At 43.3% G+C, this 18,778-nt stretch overlaps 1 protein-coding gene across 10 annotated transcripts in view; it reads left to right on the top strand.

Moving 5' to 3' along the window:
• MCF2L (MCF.2 cell line derived transforming sequence like) overlaps window positions 1-18,778 on the top strand; it is a 116,101-nt gene that overhangs the window by 25,793 nt on the left and 71,530 nt on the right. For 2 of the 10 annotated variants that reach the window (XM_088668574.1, XM_088668582.1), the window contains exon 1: window positions 10,015-11,249. The exons of 3 other annotated variants lie outside the window; for them this stretch is intronic. In XM_088668574.1, the coding sequence (XP_088524700.1) occupies window positions 11,099-11,249 (151 nt within the window). In that variant the 5' untranslated portion in view covers window positions 10,015-11,098. Of the gene's footprint in view, window positions 1-10,014; window positions 11,250-15,417; window positions 15,567-18,778 lie in introns of those variants that run through there. 5 more of the 10 variants (XM_088668572.1, XM_088668575.1, XM_060273385.2 and 2 more) reach the window with 3 other exon arrangements.

An 18,778-nucleotide genomic window follows, 5' to 3' on the forward strand; every position in this document is an offset into this window, starting at 1 on the left:
CCTTCCTTCCTCCAGCCCATCTTGTTGAGAATTTCAAAGTTCCCTAGCATTTTAGCATTTTGGAATAAAGTTCATAGTTAATCCACCCAGGGCTGTGAGCCAGGATCTTGTGGCCTTCAGCAGATGAAGCTGAGTTGAATAGAGAGCTAGGAAAAGAGAGAAGAAATAATCCTTTGAACACCCTTTATACTGATCCGGAACTGACCCAGGATGATGGTATTTCCCATCTTCTCTGTTAATTTAATTACTAATGTAGGTGAACTCACATAAAAGGTAGACTGTGGTTTACCATAATCTATCGGGGGGGGGGGATGTATAATTGTGACCCTTGCTTTTCCAGCACATTCTTTGAAACATTTCATCAATATTTATAATTCCTTATACATTATCATGTTGCTGTTGTTTTTTCTCCTTGTCTGCTTTGGTATATTTCCAAAGGACTCATGCCAACCTATTTATGCTGATAAATACGGTGTTGTCTTCAGGCTCATCATCAAAGCAATTTGCCAAAGAAGCATTACAGAACTTGTCATCCATTTTGGTCCTTCATGGATGTTCTACCTGTTGTAGATAATGGTCGTGCGATACTTAGCAGGGTCCAGATTAATATCTATTGTTAAATTGCTGGGAGTTTGTAAACAGTTGCTTCAAGTCACTTGGAGATGTACCAGTCAGATCCACCACCTTATGCCTGCTGGGGGCATATTCATAGCTGCCAAGTTTTCCCTTTTCTCGCGAGGAAGCCTATTGAGCATAAGGGAAAATCCCTTTAAAAAATGGATAACTTGGCAGCTATGGGCATATTAGACTACTTATTTTTGAGTTTTGTACACCTGATTGAATATCTATACCTCATTTTGTATAGCATAGATGACTGTGGTGCATCCTAATAGATTTTGGCATGTTTCCTTCTGTGCTTTTAAAAAGCATGGCTTGGCTTGAACTTTGTAGTCAGGGAAGAGCCACGTTTGGCATTGACAAATGCATCTGAAGTTGTTGCCATCTGGTATTGTTTTCTGTAACTTTGGGGAGATAAGACCTTGCTTTTCCCTTCCTTTTATTTGGGAATTTTCCACTGCTATATTTCCCATTTCTAAAAAAAAAATGCATTATTTGCTAAATGTGACATAATGAATTGCTACACCACCAACTTGGGTGATTTCAAAGCTGTTACAACTTTTAAGAGAGTGGGGTCTTTTACTCTCCCTTGCTTGCTTAGTTTGTAAATAGGAAAAGGAGTGAATTTTAACCATAAATTTGTGTTGCCTAAACATGCTGAATTCAGATTCGAAACCATTTAATATGTTTAATTAGAAGTGTTCCAATTACAATCTCACTGGGACTGTAAAGGATTTGCATGTCAAGCTAAACTATGGTTTAGCATTAACAAGAACGAACTGCAATAAGCCTTTTGCGCTCTGTCCTTTCTTCCTCTGGTAAGGCCATGATGAGATCGGAACAATAAGATTTTCTGTTAGTTTGGCATTACGTCTATAATAATAATAATAATAATAATAATAATAATAATAATATATTATTATTATTATTATTATTATTATTATTTATACCCCGCCCATCTGGCCGGGTTCCCCCAGCCACTCTGGGCGGCTTCCAACAAAACATGAATTATAAAATACAGAAATCCATCAGACATTAAAATACAGAAATCCATCACACATTAAAAGCTTCCCTAAACAGGGCTGCCTTGAGATGTCTTCTAAAAATCTGGTAGCTGTTTTTCTCTTTGACATCTGATGGGAGGTAAAGGTAAAGGGACCCCTGACCATTAGGTCCAGTCGTGACCGACTCTGGGGTTGCACGCTCATCTCGCGTTATTGGCCAAGGGAGCCGGCATATAGCTTCCAGGTCATGTGGCCAGCATGACAAAGCCACTTCTGGCGAACCAGAGCAGCACACGGAAACGCCGTTTACCTTCCCGCTGTAGCGGTTCCTATTTATCTACTTGCATTTTGACGTGCTTTCGAACTGCTAGGTTGGCAGGAGCTGGGACCGAGCAACAGGAGCTCACCCCGTCACAGGGATTCGAACCGCTGACCTTCTGATCAGCAAGCCCTAGGCTCAGTGGTTTAACCCACAGCGCCACCTGTGTCCTTCCACAAATGCTGGGCATTTCACAAATGCTGCAGGTTTCCTTTTTCTGCTCTAGTTTGATGTCTTTGCCTATAACATGTTACTTCTCCTTGCCTCACTAGTGCAGGCAAGCAACATATTTGATCACTGATTCTATTTCAAAAGTCTCACCTGTGAGGGCCAGGCATCCTATTGGTAGTTGCTGAAACAGGTAGTGTCAGAGGCGCTGATGCGGCTACTCTAGAGTAACAACTCCTCGCAGCATATTCCTTTCAGACTTTTATTAAGTGCTGATTATTTACAGTGCTCAGAGCGATCTATATACATGCTTTCGGTCAGGTGTCAGAACCTCCGAATGGAGATTGGCGCGTTTTCTTCCAGCAAAGGAGCTTTGGGAGACCCATCCTCTTCCCCCTACGTTTTCTGCGCAACTCCGGCGTCGGGGGAATTGGCCTTCCCCCCGGGCTCCCCCTTTCCTGTCCCACCTGGGTCAGTGGCTCCGCAACCTTGCCTGAGCCTCGGGCACCACTTCCTGATTCTCCGCTGGAGGCAGAGCTCTCCCTGCTCTCCCCAGCGCTTGGGGATGGGCTGGAACTTAAGAGGGGAGGGACCTCCCGGTATCCCCTGTCCCTCACAGGTAGTTTGGTAGTTTGCAGTACAGTATATCTAATAGCAGTGAAAATGTTCCCTGGACACTCCCTTACAACATCAAGCAGTCCCCAAATGACTTCAGACTTAAGAAAACAACCCAATGGATTTTAGCAGCTTGACTTTGACCTGGGGTGGGATTGGAGGCATTTGGTTGGCCACTGTGAAAACAAGAGTACAGTGGTACCTCGGTTTAAGAACAGTCCCGTTTACGAACAATTCAGTTTACGAACTCCGCAAAACCGGAAGTAGTGTCCCGGTTTGAGAACTTTACCTCGGTCTAAGAACGGAATCCAAACGGTGGAAGGGCATCGGCAGCGGGAGGCCTCATTAGGGAAAGCGGCCTCGTTTTAAGAACGGTTTCGGTTTAAGAACGGACTTCCGGAATGGATTAAGCTTGTAAACCGAGGTACCACTGTACTGGGTTAGGATGTGCCTTGGGCCTGATTCAGCAGGGCTCATATTACGTTTTTATTACTCATCTGTGCGCATTCTTCTTTCTTCTGATTCTTCTATGAACTAGCGAAGAGGATTCGCGGGGTATTACTTGTAAAACTCTGCTGTCAACGCAGAGGCACATTATTGAAATGTGGTTTTACCAAATAGAGGCAGTCCCAACAGTCCTTGACCCTAAGCTAGCCAAATGAAAATCACTTTGGCTTCTCCTTGTACAACTGGAGTGAAAACCAGCTCCTTTAAACTCTGTAGACATAGTGTCTGGTTCTCACCTAATCAGAGCTGCCATTTATTTTTAGACACCTTTCTCACCCAAAGCTTTTTTTTGCTTCTGTTTACTTTGCTTTCCTCTGAGGAAATGGCTTCTGTATCCTCCTCCTTTGTTAAAGGATTCTCTGCTTAACTAATCAAGTTAAAACAAATGCACGTTTCATAACTGTTTCGTATTTGAAATTTTCCGACTGGGTTTTTTTTAAAAAAAAATTAAATAAATAGCTTTATCACTGTGTGCCCCTATTTTGAGATTTCTTTGGGGATGCAGACTGACACATTCAGTCTTGATTCTGAACTGTGTGATGTGCTAGTGCCTAAGCCTTCTGTTGCATTTAATGCAGTACAAAGGCCATAGAAATTGAATTCTGGTTTATTTTTATTTTTTAAAAAGAAATAAACTTGATCCGCCTTTGTGCAGCTGAGATGTTTTGCTAACGTTGCAGAACAATTCTGTTGGAAAAGTCATATTTATTTTTAAAACTTTATGCCATTTTTCCAAATATCAAAGCAGCTTAAGGAATATAAGAAAGTAACGTATATACCATAATTCAAATACCAAAGACATAAGTAGCATCAACTGAATCAACAAAACATCATTCTAGCACCTAGCTTTCCAGGCAAAAAAAAAAGCACATTGCTACCTTTTCTGAAAGCAAGTAAACAGACTTTCACTTTACAATGGGAAAAATCCTACATTCAGCCGTCTGCCAAATAGGGTATTAAAATGATGGTGTAAAACTAATTTACTGTTAAGATGGTTTTCTCACCTAGAACAAAAAATGTTTTGCAGTGTGGCAGATTTTGTTCTTTTTTAAATCCTGTGATATTTAAGGAAGAAAATGCTACCTATTCTGAAATATACTTTGTATTTCTGGCTTGCTGTTTTAAGCGAACAAAGGATTTTGTTCTAATGCCTCCTTAATCAAAAGTGGGAGGGAATATGTTTTGGGGGGGGGGAGAGTTTTCACAATAGCAAATGTTCCGGTAACACTTAAAAAGAGTTTTCAATTCTGTTGCTTTGTAGTGTTGAACTAACAGTTCTATAAAATCTTTTACAGAAAAGACACTTATTTAAATTTCACACTCTTTAACATAACATAGGTTAGTTTTCTATGGTTTACATTAAAGAAGTGGCTTTGGAGGCCTGAAAGTGAAACATTGCCAGCTAGCACTTCTAAACTGATCCTTCTTATGCTTGTCTACTGAAGTGGCTTGTGTGGTTTACTTTTCATGCAGATCTTCAGTTTAGGACTAATCATAGATGACTAAACTAATTTTTACTTAGAACAAAAAGCATATTCGATTAATTTAAGTCAGCTAGAGCTGAACCAGGCATGCCATTTTTGCCTTGAAATCTTTGCTAGAAAAAACTGGGAGTTCTCAAATCAAATATATATCACTAGCTGACCCGGCCACGCGTTGCTGTGGTTCTTTCCTGTGACCCCACCCCACCCTGTCCCGATCCATGACGTATCCTGCCCCTCCTCCCTCCACCCCGGCTCATCCCTGTGTTTTGGTAGGATACCCTTCCCTCTGTTGTCCCTGGGGAGTGTTGGCCCCTCCCCCCTGTATCTCCATACCTTGGCCCCCACCCTTTGAAAAGGAACTGTCAGCTTCTAGGTTCTATTTCCCAGCATGCACTTTTGTCTGAGCCTTCTGTTGTCCCTGGGGAGTGTTGGCCCCTCCCCCATGTATCTCCATACCTTGGCCCCCACCCTTGGAGAAGGAACTGTCAGTTTCTGGGTTCCATTTCCCAGTATTTACTTTTGTCTGAGCCTCTGTTGTCCCCTCCCCCTGTATCTCCATACATTGGCCCCTGCGCACGCATCGTGAACATTTCTATATATTTAGATAAAGGATCGGGGGTGATGATGCGCCATGGGACCCAGAGAACTACTTTAAAAATCCCGACGGGGGGGGGGATAGCGAAGCCCCACAGCAACAGACAGGGCCAGACAGAAGGAGGGGGGTCATATGGGCCGCTTGGCGCGGGCCTCCCAATCCAAAGGGGGCTTCGGTCAGCATATTCACAATCAGTAAAATGAAAAAAGTAACAAAGGAGTTAAAAACAGGGCCACATCATCTACCTGGCCCGGGCTTCTGTCTGGCCCTGCAAGGGCCTGACAACAGAAGGCGTGTTCTGAAGCACCCAAGTTGTTCAGTTCCATAAAAAACCCAGGAAGTGGCATGGGGAAGGTAGGGGATTGTAAATGGGGTGGGGGATGGCCACTGCAAATATCTGAGGACTTAAACTGGGGAGAGAAAGTGCATTATTGTTGTTTTTAAAAAAAGACACAGAGGCTTGCAATCAGTTGTAGTATATACCGGTAAAGCCTAGGTTAAAAGGGGCACGACTGCCCTTACTTAAAATGGCCGCCGGAGCCTCGCATGTGACACAACGCCCACTAAATTATAAAGTGAAAACCCCTCGCTGTGCCCCCAAGTGTGTGTTAGGAGAAATGATGAACGTCTGCCTAATGCTGCCAGGCGTTTATTAATGCAGCAGCCGGGAGAGGCTTTGGGCTTGGGCTTTGGGGGTGGAATGGCTGTTTTGGTGGTTGTTGGACAGTTGCTCCCCCCACCCTACGTCAGCCCAGGACCTATTTGGGCTCCACCTCCCACCCAGGGCTCCATTTGGGATAGTATTTAAAGGGCTGTAGAGCTGAGTCCTAGTCTGTAAAATGGAGCCGAGGCCTAGTCTTTAGGCTGTAAAGTAGAGGCGAGGCCTTGGCTTGGGCTAGTATTTAAATGTGACCCGAGGCCTCCGCCCTGTATCTCCATTCCTTGGCCCTGGCCTGACTCTGTGGGTTGTCTGGTAATAGGCCCCCTTCAGATCCCCCTGAGCCTCAGAGTCCCCCTGTTTTACAGGATCTCGTGGCGGAGGCGGGGTTTGTGGGTGTGGCGTGTTGTTGTGGCTAATCCCTGTGACTGCCCCCACGTGCCCCGATCCATGATCTATTCTGTTTGTGTCCCCCCCCCTCCGTGACCAGCGTATCTCATGACGTTTTGAAGGATGGTATTTATTTTTGTCTTGTGGTTATTTGGTGGGGGATTTGGGGGGGTAGTGGTGCTAAATTGTAAAGTAAAAACCCCTTGCCGTGCCCCAAGTGCGTTGCTGTGGGTTATCCCCCCCCCGGGCCTAGTGGGGGCCTGGCAGGGGCCTACATAAAACAAAGGCCATGCTGCGGCCTGTGATCCATGCACTTGTCCTCTCCCCTCCGGGCCTGGCGGGGGCCTGACAGGGGGCTACATAAAACAAAGGATGTGCTGTGACCTGCGATCCGGGCGCTCACCCTCTTCCCCCGCCCGGGCCTAGTGGGAGCCTGGCAGGGGCCTAGGGGTCTGATAATGGCCACCTTGGTGGTTTCAGTTGCTTGGTTGATGATGTCATTTAGTTTGTGGGTGTGGCTTAGATTTCACAGGAAGGGAGGGGTGGAGGAGGGTATAATGCCACTTGAGGGCGCTGTTTGACTTGGTGGAAAACCAGGTTTCTACCTGCCCAGATGTGAGATGTCAGGGATTTTTGTCCCCAACAACGCTCGGGGAGTGGCCTGGATCGTTGTGTCAAAATTTCAGGACGATTGGTCAAGTGGTTATGGAGAAAAGTTCGGCCGACACTTTCAAGATTTTTACATTTATTTATATATATATATATATATATATATATATATATATATATATATATATATATATAGATTTGCATCTTCACCAGAAAAGAAGGCCTGCTCGTATGTAGCATGGTTATTTTAAATTTAAGGAGATGCCTGTTATTGAGTATATAAAAGAAAATCAGTATGCACAGATCGTTCCATGTGGAAATCAATTGTCTGAAGAACTAGGCTTCCAAGTGGCATTTTATATACAGGCCAATTCAGAGAATTAGGAGAACAGGCTGCAGAGAGTTTTAGGCTCATGAAATGAAATGAACCACTCTTGTTCAAGCATATTTTTATTTCATTTTAAAAAACCAATTATCTTCTCAAAAGAACACGAAGAGTGCATTTTAAATAGAATTGAGACTTTTATTGAAAAGGTAAAAAAAAAGGCTTTCCCCACTGTAGCTTGGTCCCTCAATATCCCTGTTGGTTTAACCAACTCTCCCCTTTGCACAGGGGACAGATAAGATCAGGTGCAGTTTGCTTAGCATTTCCAATTAACACGGTAGGATACTGCTGTCTTTCAAGCTGCTAATTGGCTTGGTGGTGGTTGGGCAGAGGCTGAAAAAGAAATCCTGAGTGGATACTGTATATTTTTGAACAGTAGGAATCAGCAGCCAGAAAAAATATTTATTCCCCCCCCCCTTGATGTCACACCATCTGTTTCCTTCAGATTTCTGAGCAGGCACAATCATTGTTGCGACAAATTTCTTTGCACTTCAGAACTCTTGAGTACATGAAATGAAATGTACGGCCAGTTTGCATCATCACTATAGTTTAATGTTATGCTTTTCGCCCAAAGAATGCCAGTAGGTCATCTTGTGGAAACTAAAGTATTCTATAATCTTCCATTTTGATTATCTGTGTTTTTAAGCTAACCATGTTAGTACCATAGAGATTTTTTTAAAAAAAGTTCTCACCACTCCTGCCTGTATTCAGGAATCACCAGCAGCTCTAGGTTACTCTCTCTCTCTCTCTCTCACACACACACACAGCCCCTGCCCATTGAATTTCGGGTTGCTATCTTACATTGCTGCATACCGCAGAGACTGGTTGGGGATGTATTCACCTGATGACCATTACCTGATTTGTTTTCCCATGCCAAGCTCCAGTTCACTTAATCTGTCACCATTGCATGTGCCATTATCTGCACATGCTCAAACCAGCTGCCTGAAATGTACACACCTCAGCTTAACTGCAGCTTCCATCCTCTAATAGGATGGAAGCTTGTTTGAGGGGGAAACACATCTAACAGGAGTATTTCTCAAGCAGCTACATGATATGTATGGATTGTGGCTAGCGTTTTGTGTACTCCACTCCAAACAGCAGCAGTCAAAGTGAACTGAAGCCAGAGCAAATGGCATTGTGTACATAGCCCTAGGGTGAATGAATGTAGAAATCTGCCTTATACAGTACTCTTGGCCCATCCACACCATGGTCTAATCAGCAACAGGTTGTCGGAGTTTCAGGCAGAGCCCTTCCCCAGCTTTACCTGGAGATGCCAATAACAGAACCTGAACATGGCACCTAATAAGAAGTTGCTACTGACGTGGAAAGTACACTTGCTTCCAAGGTTTTGCAACTAGTAACACATCCGTTTGCAAGGATTCCATATATGTGTTTGACTGTATTGCAAATATGTTGTGATAAGTAGTTCCTGAACTACTTGCCTCTTTGTGTTTCCAACACTGAGTGATGCTATGTGCACAGTCCGTAGAGCCATCTGTGCTCTTCTAGCCAGGAAAAACATGTACGTAGGGATAATGAAACTGAAAAATAAGTTATATCTCAGCCACAATGCATCTCATGTTAAAAACCGGAACTAAACCTTGGTCCTTACTTGAATTATTTGTGTCAACTTGTTGTTTTGTAATTCAGTAAGATACGGCTAACCAGATGTGCAAGGTTTGTTGGTTGGTTTATTATTTTGCTTTTCTTTAAACAATAACAGGCCAATCACAGTGATTTGCTATTGTGAGTAAATTCTGTTTATATGTCATATTTATCTAACTTCATTTCGTTATACCGTAATCTTCATTTTTAAAGTTGGGGGTGGGAGTGGGGAGAGGTAGAAGAGTCAGCCAACCAAGTTCAGTTAGTGAGTACAGAAACCATTTTAAAGATCCATAACTATTATTGGAACTCTCCTCACCATGGATATTTAAGAACAACGGTAGGAACAAAGTGACTTGTTTTAAAAAAACTCCTTTTAAATACTTTCTGCGATAAGTCTTGTGTTGAGAAACGTTTGCTTAATATTCTCTGATGAAGAGCGTTATTACATTCCCAAAGAACTTCATTTAGTTGCCTTTGATTGTGTATGGATCATACGATCCAAAAAATACAGTACATTCCTGCGTATAAGACTACTTTTTAACCCAGGAAAATCTTCTCAAAAGTCAGGGGTCGTCTTATACGCCGGGTCGTATTTCTTATACGGCGAGTATATCCCAAACTCTATATTTTAACTGGAAAAGTTGGGGGTCGTCTTATACGCCCAGTCGTCTTATACGCCGGAATATACGTCTGTAAGCCACAAAGAAACAACTGAGTTGCTTCGTGCATTGTGATTTTCCTGTTACTTACTGTGATTAAAAGGTTTCAGAAGATGCATATGTATTAAAAAGTAGGAAGATTGTGTTTCTCAAATTGTTAATATACACTCCTGAGTCCTGTGTGTTGTTGGACCTGTACATACTTCTCTGAAAATCACATTGCACAGTAGTTGAAAGCATCAGTGTGCTGTTGTGGGAAAATACGAGTTATCTGAACACACCCACAGTTAAATTAGCCAAATGTCTCTCATAGGAAAGGGTTCCTGCCAAGTAAAGCAACATAATCAGTCCCCCCCCCCCTTCTGTATTAAATAAGATGAGGAGACAATGCAGAACTTCCTGGTATGGTTTAAGACAGCAGTGGTCTCCCTCCCTTCCTTCCCACTGTAATTTGTGTGTTATTTGAATTTCCTTGGGAAGTGTCCTCTTAGCTTTTTCCCTTTTGAATGCTTGGAGGAAAAAGCCATTCTGATTTTGAAGAGCTCAAATGCAGCATATCTTCAGTTTCTTTGGGCTCCAGCAGCAATTACAAAGAGGACCTGCTACAGGAAAGGTGCATAATTTGATTATAGCATCCTACTTAGCATTGCTATTTTATCCTGCCCTGTTGAAAGCAGCGGAACAGTGCAAACTTCAAGGAGACTGGAAGAGATAAACCTGAGGTGGCAGATGTGGGAGCTGACAGTTTAGCAATTTAAGAAATAGATTTCTGCCTGGTTGGCTGCTGACATGAATCTATGAAGAGAAACTCCGTGCGCCCTTCTTCAGTGGAAGCCTAAGACGTTGCTTGGTAATTGCAGAAGACCCCTGGGCATTAAGGAGGAGGTTGCAAATATGTAAATAATGGTAGAGGTGATTTGGAAATGAAGGAAAACTCTCTAATATCGTGGGAGAGCTATGTGGCAAGGAGATGGACTATAAAACTGGGTATGACCTCTTCTAAAAATGATGGGTTCTGACTGAAAACACACCTGGATCCGAGGACAGAAGTTAGCTACAGTATTCAGATATTTCTGTACAGTATTATTTCTCATGTAGATTTCTGGCTTTACGTAACAGCTGCTGAAGAGGAGAGGTAGTGAATGTGTTCCGTGCATCAATATATTAGTTAGATTTTAAAAAAATATTTAGCAGTATACAGTGTAATTTAGGTTCATCAAGAAATTGTCACTGCGATCAAAACTGGAGTGAATTATCTACAGTTAAATCCACCAAGTGTTTTATTGTTTCGTTTATTAATGAGAAGTGAAATACAAAGAGTTACCCTTCATCTCCAAATGCTAAAGTCCTGGACAACTTTTTAAAAATGCTACCTTTTTAAGTAGCACTGGAATTAACATTAAAGGCTACAAGAAACGGATATTGTGGGCTCTATTTGTATGAAATATTTTTTAAAAAGTTTCATGTGGCAATAACACAATGTCGCAACGTGGATATGCAAGAGAAGGACAAGAAAATCATTTCCGAATTCTGCGCAGAGCGAACCACATCTTTCACAGTGTTTCTTCAGCAGTACAGCGGTCTCTGACAAAGAGGCATGGGCGAAATTACCCACGCCACGCCTATTCTGGTAAGATTTTATTTCAGAATAATAATTTGTAATCTTTTAACCAATGTTCCAGAGTATCAGTGTCTGACTCACATGCCAATTCTTGTATGTGCCAGACACTTCACTTTACTACATTATTCTTTTATTTTCTTTTAAAAAGCTCTCAAAATACTGAAACACCTTCCTTAGTTTTAGTGCACTTGTAATAGCACAACCTTATTTAATGGTCCCAAGTGACAATGACAAATAAAAAATATGTACTTTTTAAACAAGTGGGTGTCTGTTCAGTATAATAAATATTTTAGAGTTTGTAGGTATCGGATCAGGTTTTTCTATCCTGTATGTAGTACGTGTATATAAACTATGCATTATACAAATAATTCTTGTTTAGAAAGTAATTGTTTACGTGTTCAGACCCAGAGACCTCCCCCCTAAATAAATTCACACTTGACTCAAATTTTAGTTTGGTTTTTGGCAGAATTTAGGCCACAACTTTATTGATTACAGAAAGTGAGTGGTTGCATAGGCTCTGGTTCGACTAGCTCCCTGCACCGTTGCAGGTAGCGCTGACCCAGGGCACCAGCATAGGTCAGCCAAGGGTGAACACCTGGAAAGGCGGGAACAGACTATGTCCACCACCCAGATACGGGCACAACCCCCTCTCAGGGGTTGACCAAACCATTTGAGTCCCTCCCTGGATTTCTTTAACGGAATACCCTTCACATAGGGATGGCGAGAGGGTTCTCCCATCCCTATCACCTGAACCAGTGCCTATCCGCCACACGAGCACCTGCACTCGCCGCCAATCACTCTCACCTGTAACCAATCCCTTAACCCTGCTGATACGGCGGTCAGCCACAAATCATTCCCGATCACAGACAGATGAACCTCATCAAGCCTGTAAAGGGACGCATCACAGGAGGTAATGCCCAGGTGATGGATCACCATCCCGCCCAAGGCCAGAACCTTCTTGGCCACTACGCTCTGGATGGGCTTCCTGGCCCTCTCGGTGGCAGCTGGGCATCAGCTACCACGCCACACGTCGCTGCAACAGCTGTGACCAAAAAATTTGAGTCCGGGGAGAGCTGCCTTCAACTCTTCCAAGTCCTCCTGCATGGGGGTCCACAGGCTCAAGCCGGGTGCTTCTGGCAAATCGTTCTCGCCCATCTGCACCACCAGTGCCTTCCGTAGACACCTTCGCCCGCACCGTTGGGAGAAGCTCCTCCCAACGCATTTTTCGTCTGGATACCCAGGAGACGCACATGTGGTTGGGGAGTCCAAGCCTGCGTCCAAATCCAGACTCCGCCGTCCACCTGCTGGCCCAGTGGACAATGCTGTGCCCGACTATCCAGACGTGCAGGGTAGGCGGACCTAGGAACGAACAAAACAACATTAGTAACTGCACCTCAGCGCCGCATCTGAAAATAACCCTTGTATGCTTCAGATTTCCAGCGGTCCAGATCCTTAATCCTGTCAACGGACAGGCCCCAATACAGAAGGAATGAGGTGCAAACTCACTGGCCAGCAGGCCACATGCTGCGATTGCCTTACGCATCACTGCAGCAAATTGATGCCTCTTTAACAGAGGCCCATCCTCGTGGACCAGGAAGGGGCCATCCCCAGGCAGGCGAAGTGACAAATATTTCTTGGCATCTTTCACTGGACAAGGGCCGGGCTTACCAGTGGCAGGCAGCCTCATCAAGGCACCTCTGCACAACTGGTCCATTTTTGAATTGCTCTGGGTCACGTGCATGGGTATATATAGGTCCCTCAATCCGTCTGGACTGCGCCCCATTGGCCAGATTGAACCCGACATCAGGGATCTACAATCGGGTGTTGTGGCTGACCAATCTTACCCACCCACAACACAGGAGGTCAGTTTCCAGGTTTCACCGCAACACGTGTCCTCTTTTAGGGAGGACACTATTTGTGACAATGTACATTTCACAGTCTGGAAAAAAGTACATGCAATTAACCCCACCCATCCTTTCCACAAATGTCAGATATTGTATGTGTCCTGCAATATAACAGGAATGCTTTTTAGATTTCATATCTGAGGTGTATGTAAGTAAGTGTCCATCAAAATACACCTTAACTTGTGTTTAGTACTTAATTGCCTTAAAGGCTTACAATAATTGGTGTAGAGACAAAGCCACCAGGAGCATTTAATTCAGAGGCTGAATGCCAGAGATAAAAAAATCCATCATTTGCTTTCAGTTCAGAGTTGCAATCTTATTTACAAAACTGGGTTCACAAGTGACCATGATTTACGTCTAGGACTACAATCTGGGTAGGGTTTTGTTCAAAATATTTGAACTGTCTTTGCTCAGTGACCTGCTTGGGGGTGGGGGAGGAAATACACACATACATATTGGCTTGGTTTTGTCAGCTGACAAGGGTATGGTGGCTGTAAATAGACCTTGGACAAATTTCCAACCTACGATTTGTTTTAATGAATTTGACTTTTTGCACTACTGATGAAATCACATACTACTATGAAATACAAAGCCCTATTTTAATAGGCATGGCCTCATATGTTTAGCAGTAATTTTACATGGACACCGTGAAAATCAGAATTGTTTATTATTATTATTCAGTCAGGATCATCCCCACCCCCTCACTATTAATTTTATAATAGGCTTTTGAGAAACACCTGTTGATCTTGCTCAGGTGTGAATTAAGTCAACCTCAAGCTCAAGTATTAAATGGAGATTAACAGCTGCCCCTTTTAACCTCTTGTTTTAGGGTAGGCCTGAGGTTCAAAGGCTGTGGTACTGTTTCACGAGGTTGTGTAAGGTATCCAATTCAGTAGACTCCTTTTGTTGCTTTGAAAATAATAGCCTTATTTCACCTGTCTCCTGCAAATGCGTATCATTAGTCCCTGAGTGTGTTTAAATCTGATTCTCACATGGCTGGACAGCAGGTATCTTGGAATAATAAAATATCTACTCAACAAATTTGGCTAACGTAGACAGGGACATAATAAAACACACCCAAGTAACCTCGAAGGTGCATGTGATTCCTTCATTTCATACTAGTTTTGGTAGGCGTGTGTGTCATTCTGTAATTTCTTACCAAAAAAATGGAGAGTATAGTGCTTGCACATTTTGTCTCATATTTCAGGTTCTACAAATACTAGAAACTTCCTTTCTATCAAAAAATGAAAGGTACCGTAGGAATCAGGAGTATGAGTCATTGGTTACCCCCACTTCCGTTGAACTCTTATGCATGTGTAACATTGTTTTGGCTACATAACCACACTCAACGCCTGCAGGTTGGAAAAGGAAGTGATTCTTTTTCTTGCAATATACCGTATTTTAATGATAGTTCTTTTAGTTCTAGCATTTTATTCATTTTCCTCCAGCATGAAGAATACCAGTCACTGCTGCATAATTACAGTTCAATAAAAGCAACTAATTTACATCTTGTCATCATATTTTTCCAAGGGTTCAGGAAGACGGTCAAGTCTTTCCTGAATAATAAATATGGTTCGCCACCAGGTAACCTGCCTCACCCTTTGCAAACTCGGCAAATTACATTTGATAACTCTATTCACATTGACAGCAAGTGCTCCCCTTGGACAAATGTGTTTCTATTGAAAACATCTTTTCCTGTCTGTGTTAGGTTTACACAAGATCACTGAGCTGCAGCGTATTGACATTAGGCAGAAGCCCTTGTGATATTATTTTAGGTTCCTGCTGAAAAGGTTTTTGTGCTGGCAAATCTACCCAGACATATACTTTAGTTACCTATATTTGTTTTAAAGTTTTGCTGGTTTTTTAAAATATTTGTTTCAGTGATTATAGTTTTCTGTATATCTGTTCTTTAAATTGTTTTGTAGTTTGTAGCTGTATTTTATCTGCAAATTTATTTGTGCACCACCTAGAGAGCTATTTAAGTGGTTCATAACATTTTCTAGATTAGGTAAAGCCAAAAATATCAGTATCTTGTACTATGTTTCAGATCTGAAGCCTAATCTGGAGTTTTAAAGGCCTGGTTTGTAGTAACCCAGTTGTTAGGTACCTCTGCTATATGTAAACATCCTGGGTGACTGTAGACAATTTTATAACTAAAGAGAAAATAGCAGACAGCAACGATGGGTGGTGGTGATGGAATTGCTTAGTAACTTTGTCCAACTTCTGATAATAAAAGGAACAAAGGTCATTCCACACACAAAAAGTAAAGCCAGATCAAATAAGCATGATCTGTTGGAAGAGGAAATATTTCACTCCTTGTTAGATTGGGTGAAGATGCATTGTATTGCGATTTCAGTAAAAGAAATGGAAAGCTATAGTATTTTTTTGAGTTGCAGCTCCTGGCTAGTTTCTATGGCTCAAGGTAAGTAAAAGAAATTTGATTTTGTAGCAGACTGTGAGGATTGAAATGTTTATATCACTTAGACTCGCTTATATGGCAGGTAATACTTGTAGCTTCTGGCATTTACTGAGGTGAATTTTTACCATGCCACTTTCTGCTAATCCCACTCTTCTAATAATTTACAGAGGCTTCATTAATTTTTGTCAGAGTACAAGACCAGAGGTTACAGGTGACTATTTTTAAGGGGTTCCAGTCACTACAGGCCATGTTGGCACAAGCATTCATTTTAGATGGCATTTTTGTGTGATTCAAGGAACAATTGTGCCTGTCAGGTGTCTGTTTGGGGAGTATAAATCCATCTAAACCCCTTCACTTTGCTATTGAGTTCTTTATTAAATAGAAATAATGTTTTCATTCTTGGAAATATTATTTGCAAGGGAGTACCACAGGCTTAGTCCATAAGCTTAATGCTGCCATAATTGCTTCGCTGGGTTCTAGATAAGAGCTAAACACACCTCAATAATGAGTTGAGATGAGATTCTGTACTACTAATTAGGGTAAGAACTACACTGGTTCGTCTTCATACAGAAATGTGGAAAATTTTCTTTGTTGTTCTCCAAACAGGCACAATACCACAAATCCGCCCTTACCCAGGTCAAACTAGAGTCCATTTAGCCCCTACTATACATTCTAGTGAGTTATTCAGGGTTTCAGAGGTATTACACATCACCTTTTAACTGGAGATGCAGCCTATTGCATTTGAGACTTTCTATATGTGAAGCATGTGCTATGATCCCTCCCCAACACAGCAGGCAATTTCAGTTGTCATCTGGCTAAGAGCTGCTTTCCCCGTTACAAAGGCATTGAAAAGTACTGTAGGTAGGCCACTGACTTGGTATTGCTGCTTTTCACTCCTCTGAAAAGGAGCAATTTCTCTGTATCTTGTAGGAAGATGCACAAGTCAAATTTGCTCTTGTGTGCATGCACTTTCATGTGTGTTTCTGCAACTTGCATCTGTACCAGCTTGCTTAAAACAATTTTATGCAGTGTGCTGTGATGTCGGTTTTCTAGGAAATTTTCAGTTTCTCCCAGGAAATTTTCTGGTGCCCTAGAGCAGTGTTTCTCAACCTTTTTTGGGCCACGGCACACTTGTTTCGTGAAAAAAATCACGAGGCACACCACCATTAAAAAAGTTTTAAAAATTAACTCTGTGCCGCCCTATATTATAATTATGACTGCAAGAAACACTTGCCAAATATTGCTTTCCGGCGGGTCAGTGTTGTGTATTGGCGGCCACCAGGCTCGTTTGCACTGAGCTTTGGGAAAGAGGAGGAGAAATATTGCTTTCCGGTGGGTCAGTTATTGGCGGCCGCCAGGCACGTGACAATGCAAATCGCCCTTCTCGTCGCTGCACGTCGCGGCACACCAGCCAGCGTCTCTAGTGTGCCGCGGAACAGTGGTTGAGAAACGCTGCCCTAGAGCAGGGGTTCTTAACTTGTGCCCGTTGAGATGTTGTTTTTCTGCAATTCCCATCGTCCTCAGTCACCAAGTCCAATGGTGAGTGATGTAGTCGAGCAACACCTGGTGAGCCACAGGTTCCCCACCCCTTACTTTTATCTGTATTTAGTAAACAAATCTATAAATTTTGAAACTTCTATGCTGTCTGTATTTTTTTTTCAGTGCTCAGGAACACCCAAGCCTATTTTGACTACCCCTTTACCACCTACTGCATAGGGTGGTGCTGTTAAATAGAACTGCAATGTCCCTTTCTCACAAGGTTGGAAGTTACTGCTGCAATATTGCAGTATAAGCTGCGGCTGGGAGAAGGCTGCAAGCTGCTACGTCTTCTTGCTTGCGTAGCTGTTCTTGAGCTTAGAGAGCGCCAGACTGCACAATGCTGGTTTCTTGCTACATCAGTGGTACCCAACGTGCCTTCCAGATGTTATGGACTACAACTCCCATTATTAGCCCCAGCCAGCATGATGTAATTGTCAGGGGTAATGAGGCCACAATATTTTAAGGGTAGCATGTTGGCTATCCCTGCACCACATGTTGATCACGGGAGTAAGGGGAACAAAATTAATTGGTCCTTGAATCTCGCTCAAGTAGCACAGCTACATATAGGAATATTGGAAACCGGGTAGGATTATTAGTCCATATTGCCTGTTCTTTCTGGCAGCAGCTCTTTCAGTTCTAGCAGTGGTGTCACATTACAGTCCACCTTTGTCTTTAAAAAAGAAAGAAAGGAGATGCTAAGGTATTGAGCCTGGGACATTCTACATGCAAAGTGTGCTCTTGTCACTGATTCCATCCCCCGAACTGTACCAAGCAAAGCCTTGGAAGGGAAGAAAGAAAGGAATGCAGTTAAGATATGGGTGCAAATGGAAAAATGGCACGGAGGGAAGAAAGGAATAATGTTGGCTCCAAGACTGGAAAACCCATCAGAAGATGAGTTAAAATGGACCCCAAAGAGCACTGGGGAGTATAAAAAACAAATCACTGGTGGGTTTCAGGACGGCTGGAACAAATAGCAACCAATAGACATTCACAGTGAAAAGTAAGAGACAAACCAGAGAAGGAACGGAAATTGACTCCTGGTAGAAGCTGCAAACCTAACAAGGCAAATAATCATAAATGAAAAGATTTGGGTGCATAATAGGCTGGGAATTCCTCTGCCGCTGTATCGTAATGCCTTGAATATTTGATGCTGCAAAGGATTTTGAATGGCTGAAGACTGGTGTATTACTTATGACTACGTAGGGCACGGGTGTCAAACACAAGGCCCGGGGGCCAAATCCGGCCCGCCAGCCCTTGTCATGTGGCCCGCCGAGCGCCCCAGCCAGCGGGACCCAGCAGCGGGACCTTGCTCCTGAAGCGCCGCGCCGACAAAGCGCCGACAAACAGCTGGGCCCGGGGGGGTAGAAAGGCGGCCAGAGCAGCGCTGCGTGGAGCACCCCGAGCCACAGCAGGAGAAGGAGGAGGCAGCTTGCCGGGTCAACGCCCAGCAGCGCCGCACGGAGAGTCCTGAGCCTCTGTGACGCAGCAGTGCTATGTAGCACTTTGAATCCTCCTCCTCCTGCCACGGCTCGGCGCCTGGAAACGGCTGCTGTTGCTGAAGCACAGACAAAGCACCCAGCAGCGCCGCGTGGAGGAGGAGGAGGATTCAAAGTGCTACAGAGCACTGCTGCGTCCCAGAGGCTCGGCACTCTCCGTACGGTGCTGCCGGGCACCGA

This window comes from Zootoca vivipara, chromosome 4 (genome assembly GCF_965207765.1).
Source record: "Zootoca vivipara chromosome 4, rZooViv2.hap1.1, whole genome shotgun sequence".
In the NCBI taxonomy this organism is placed as follows: Eukaryota; Metazoa; Chordata; class Lepidosauria; order Squamata; family Lacertidae; genus Zootoca; species Zootoca vivipara.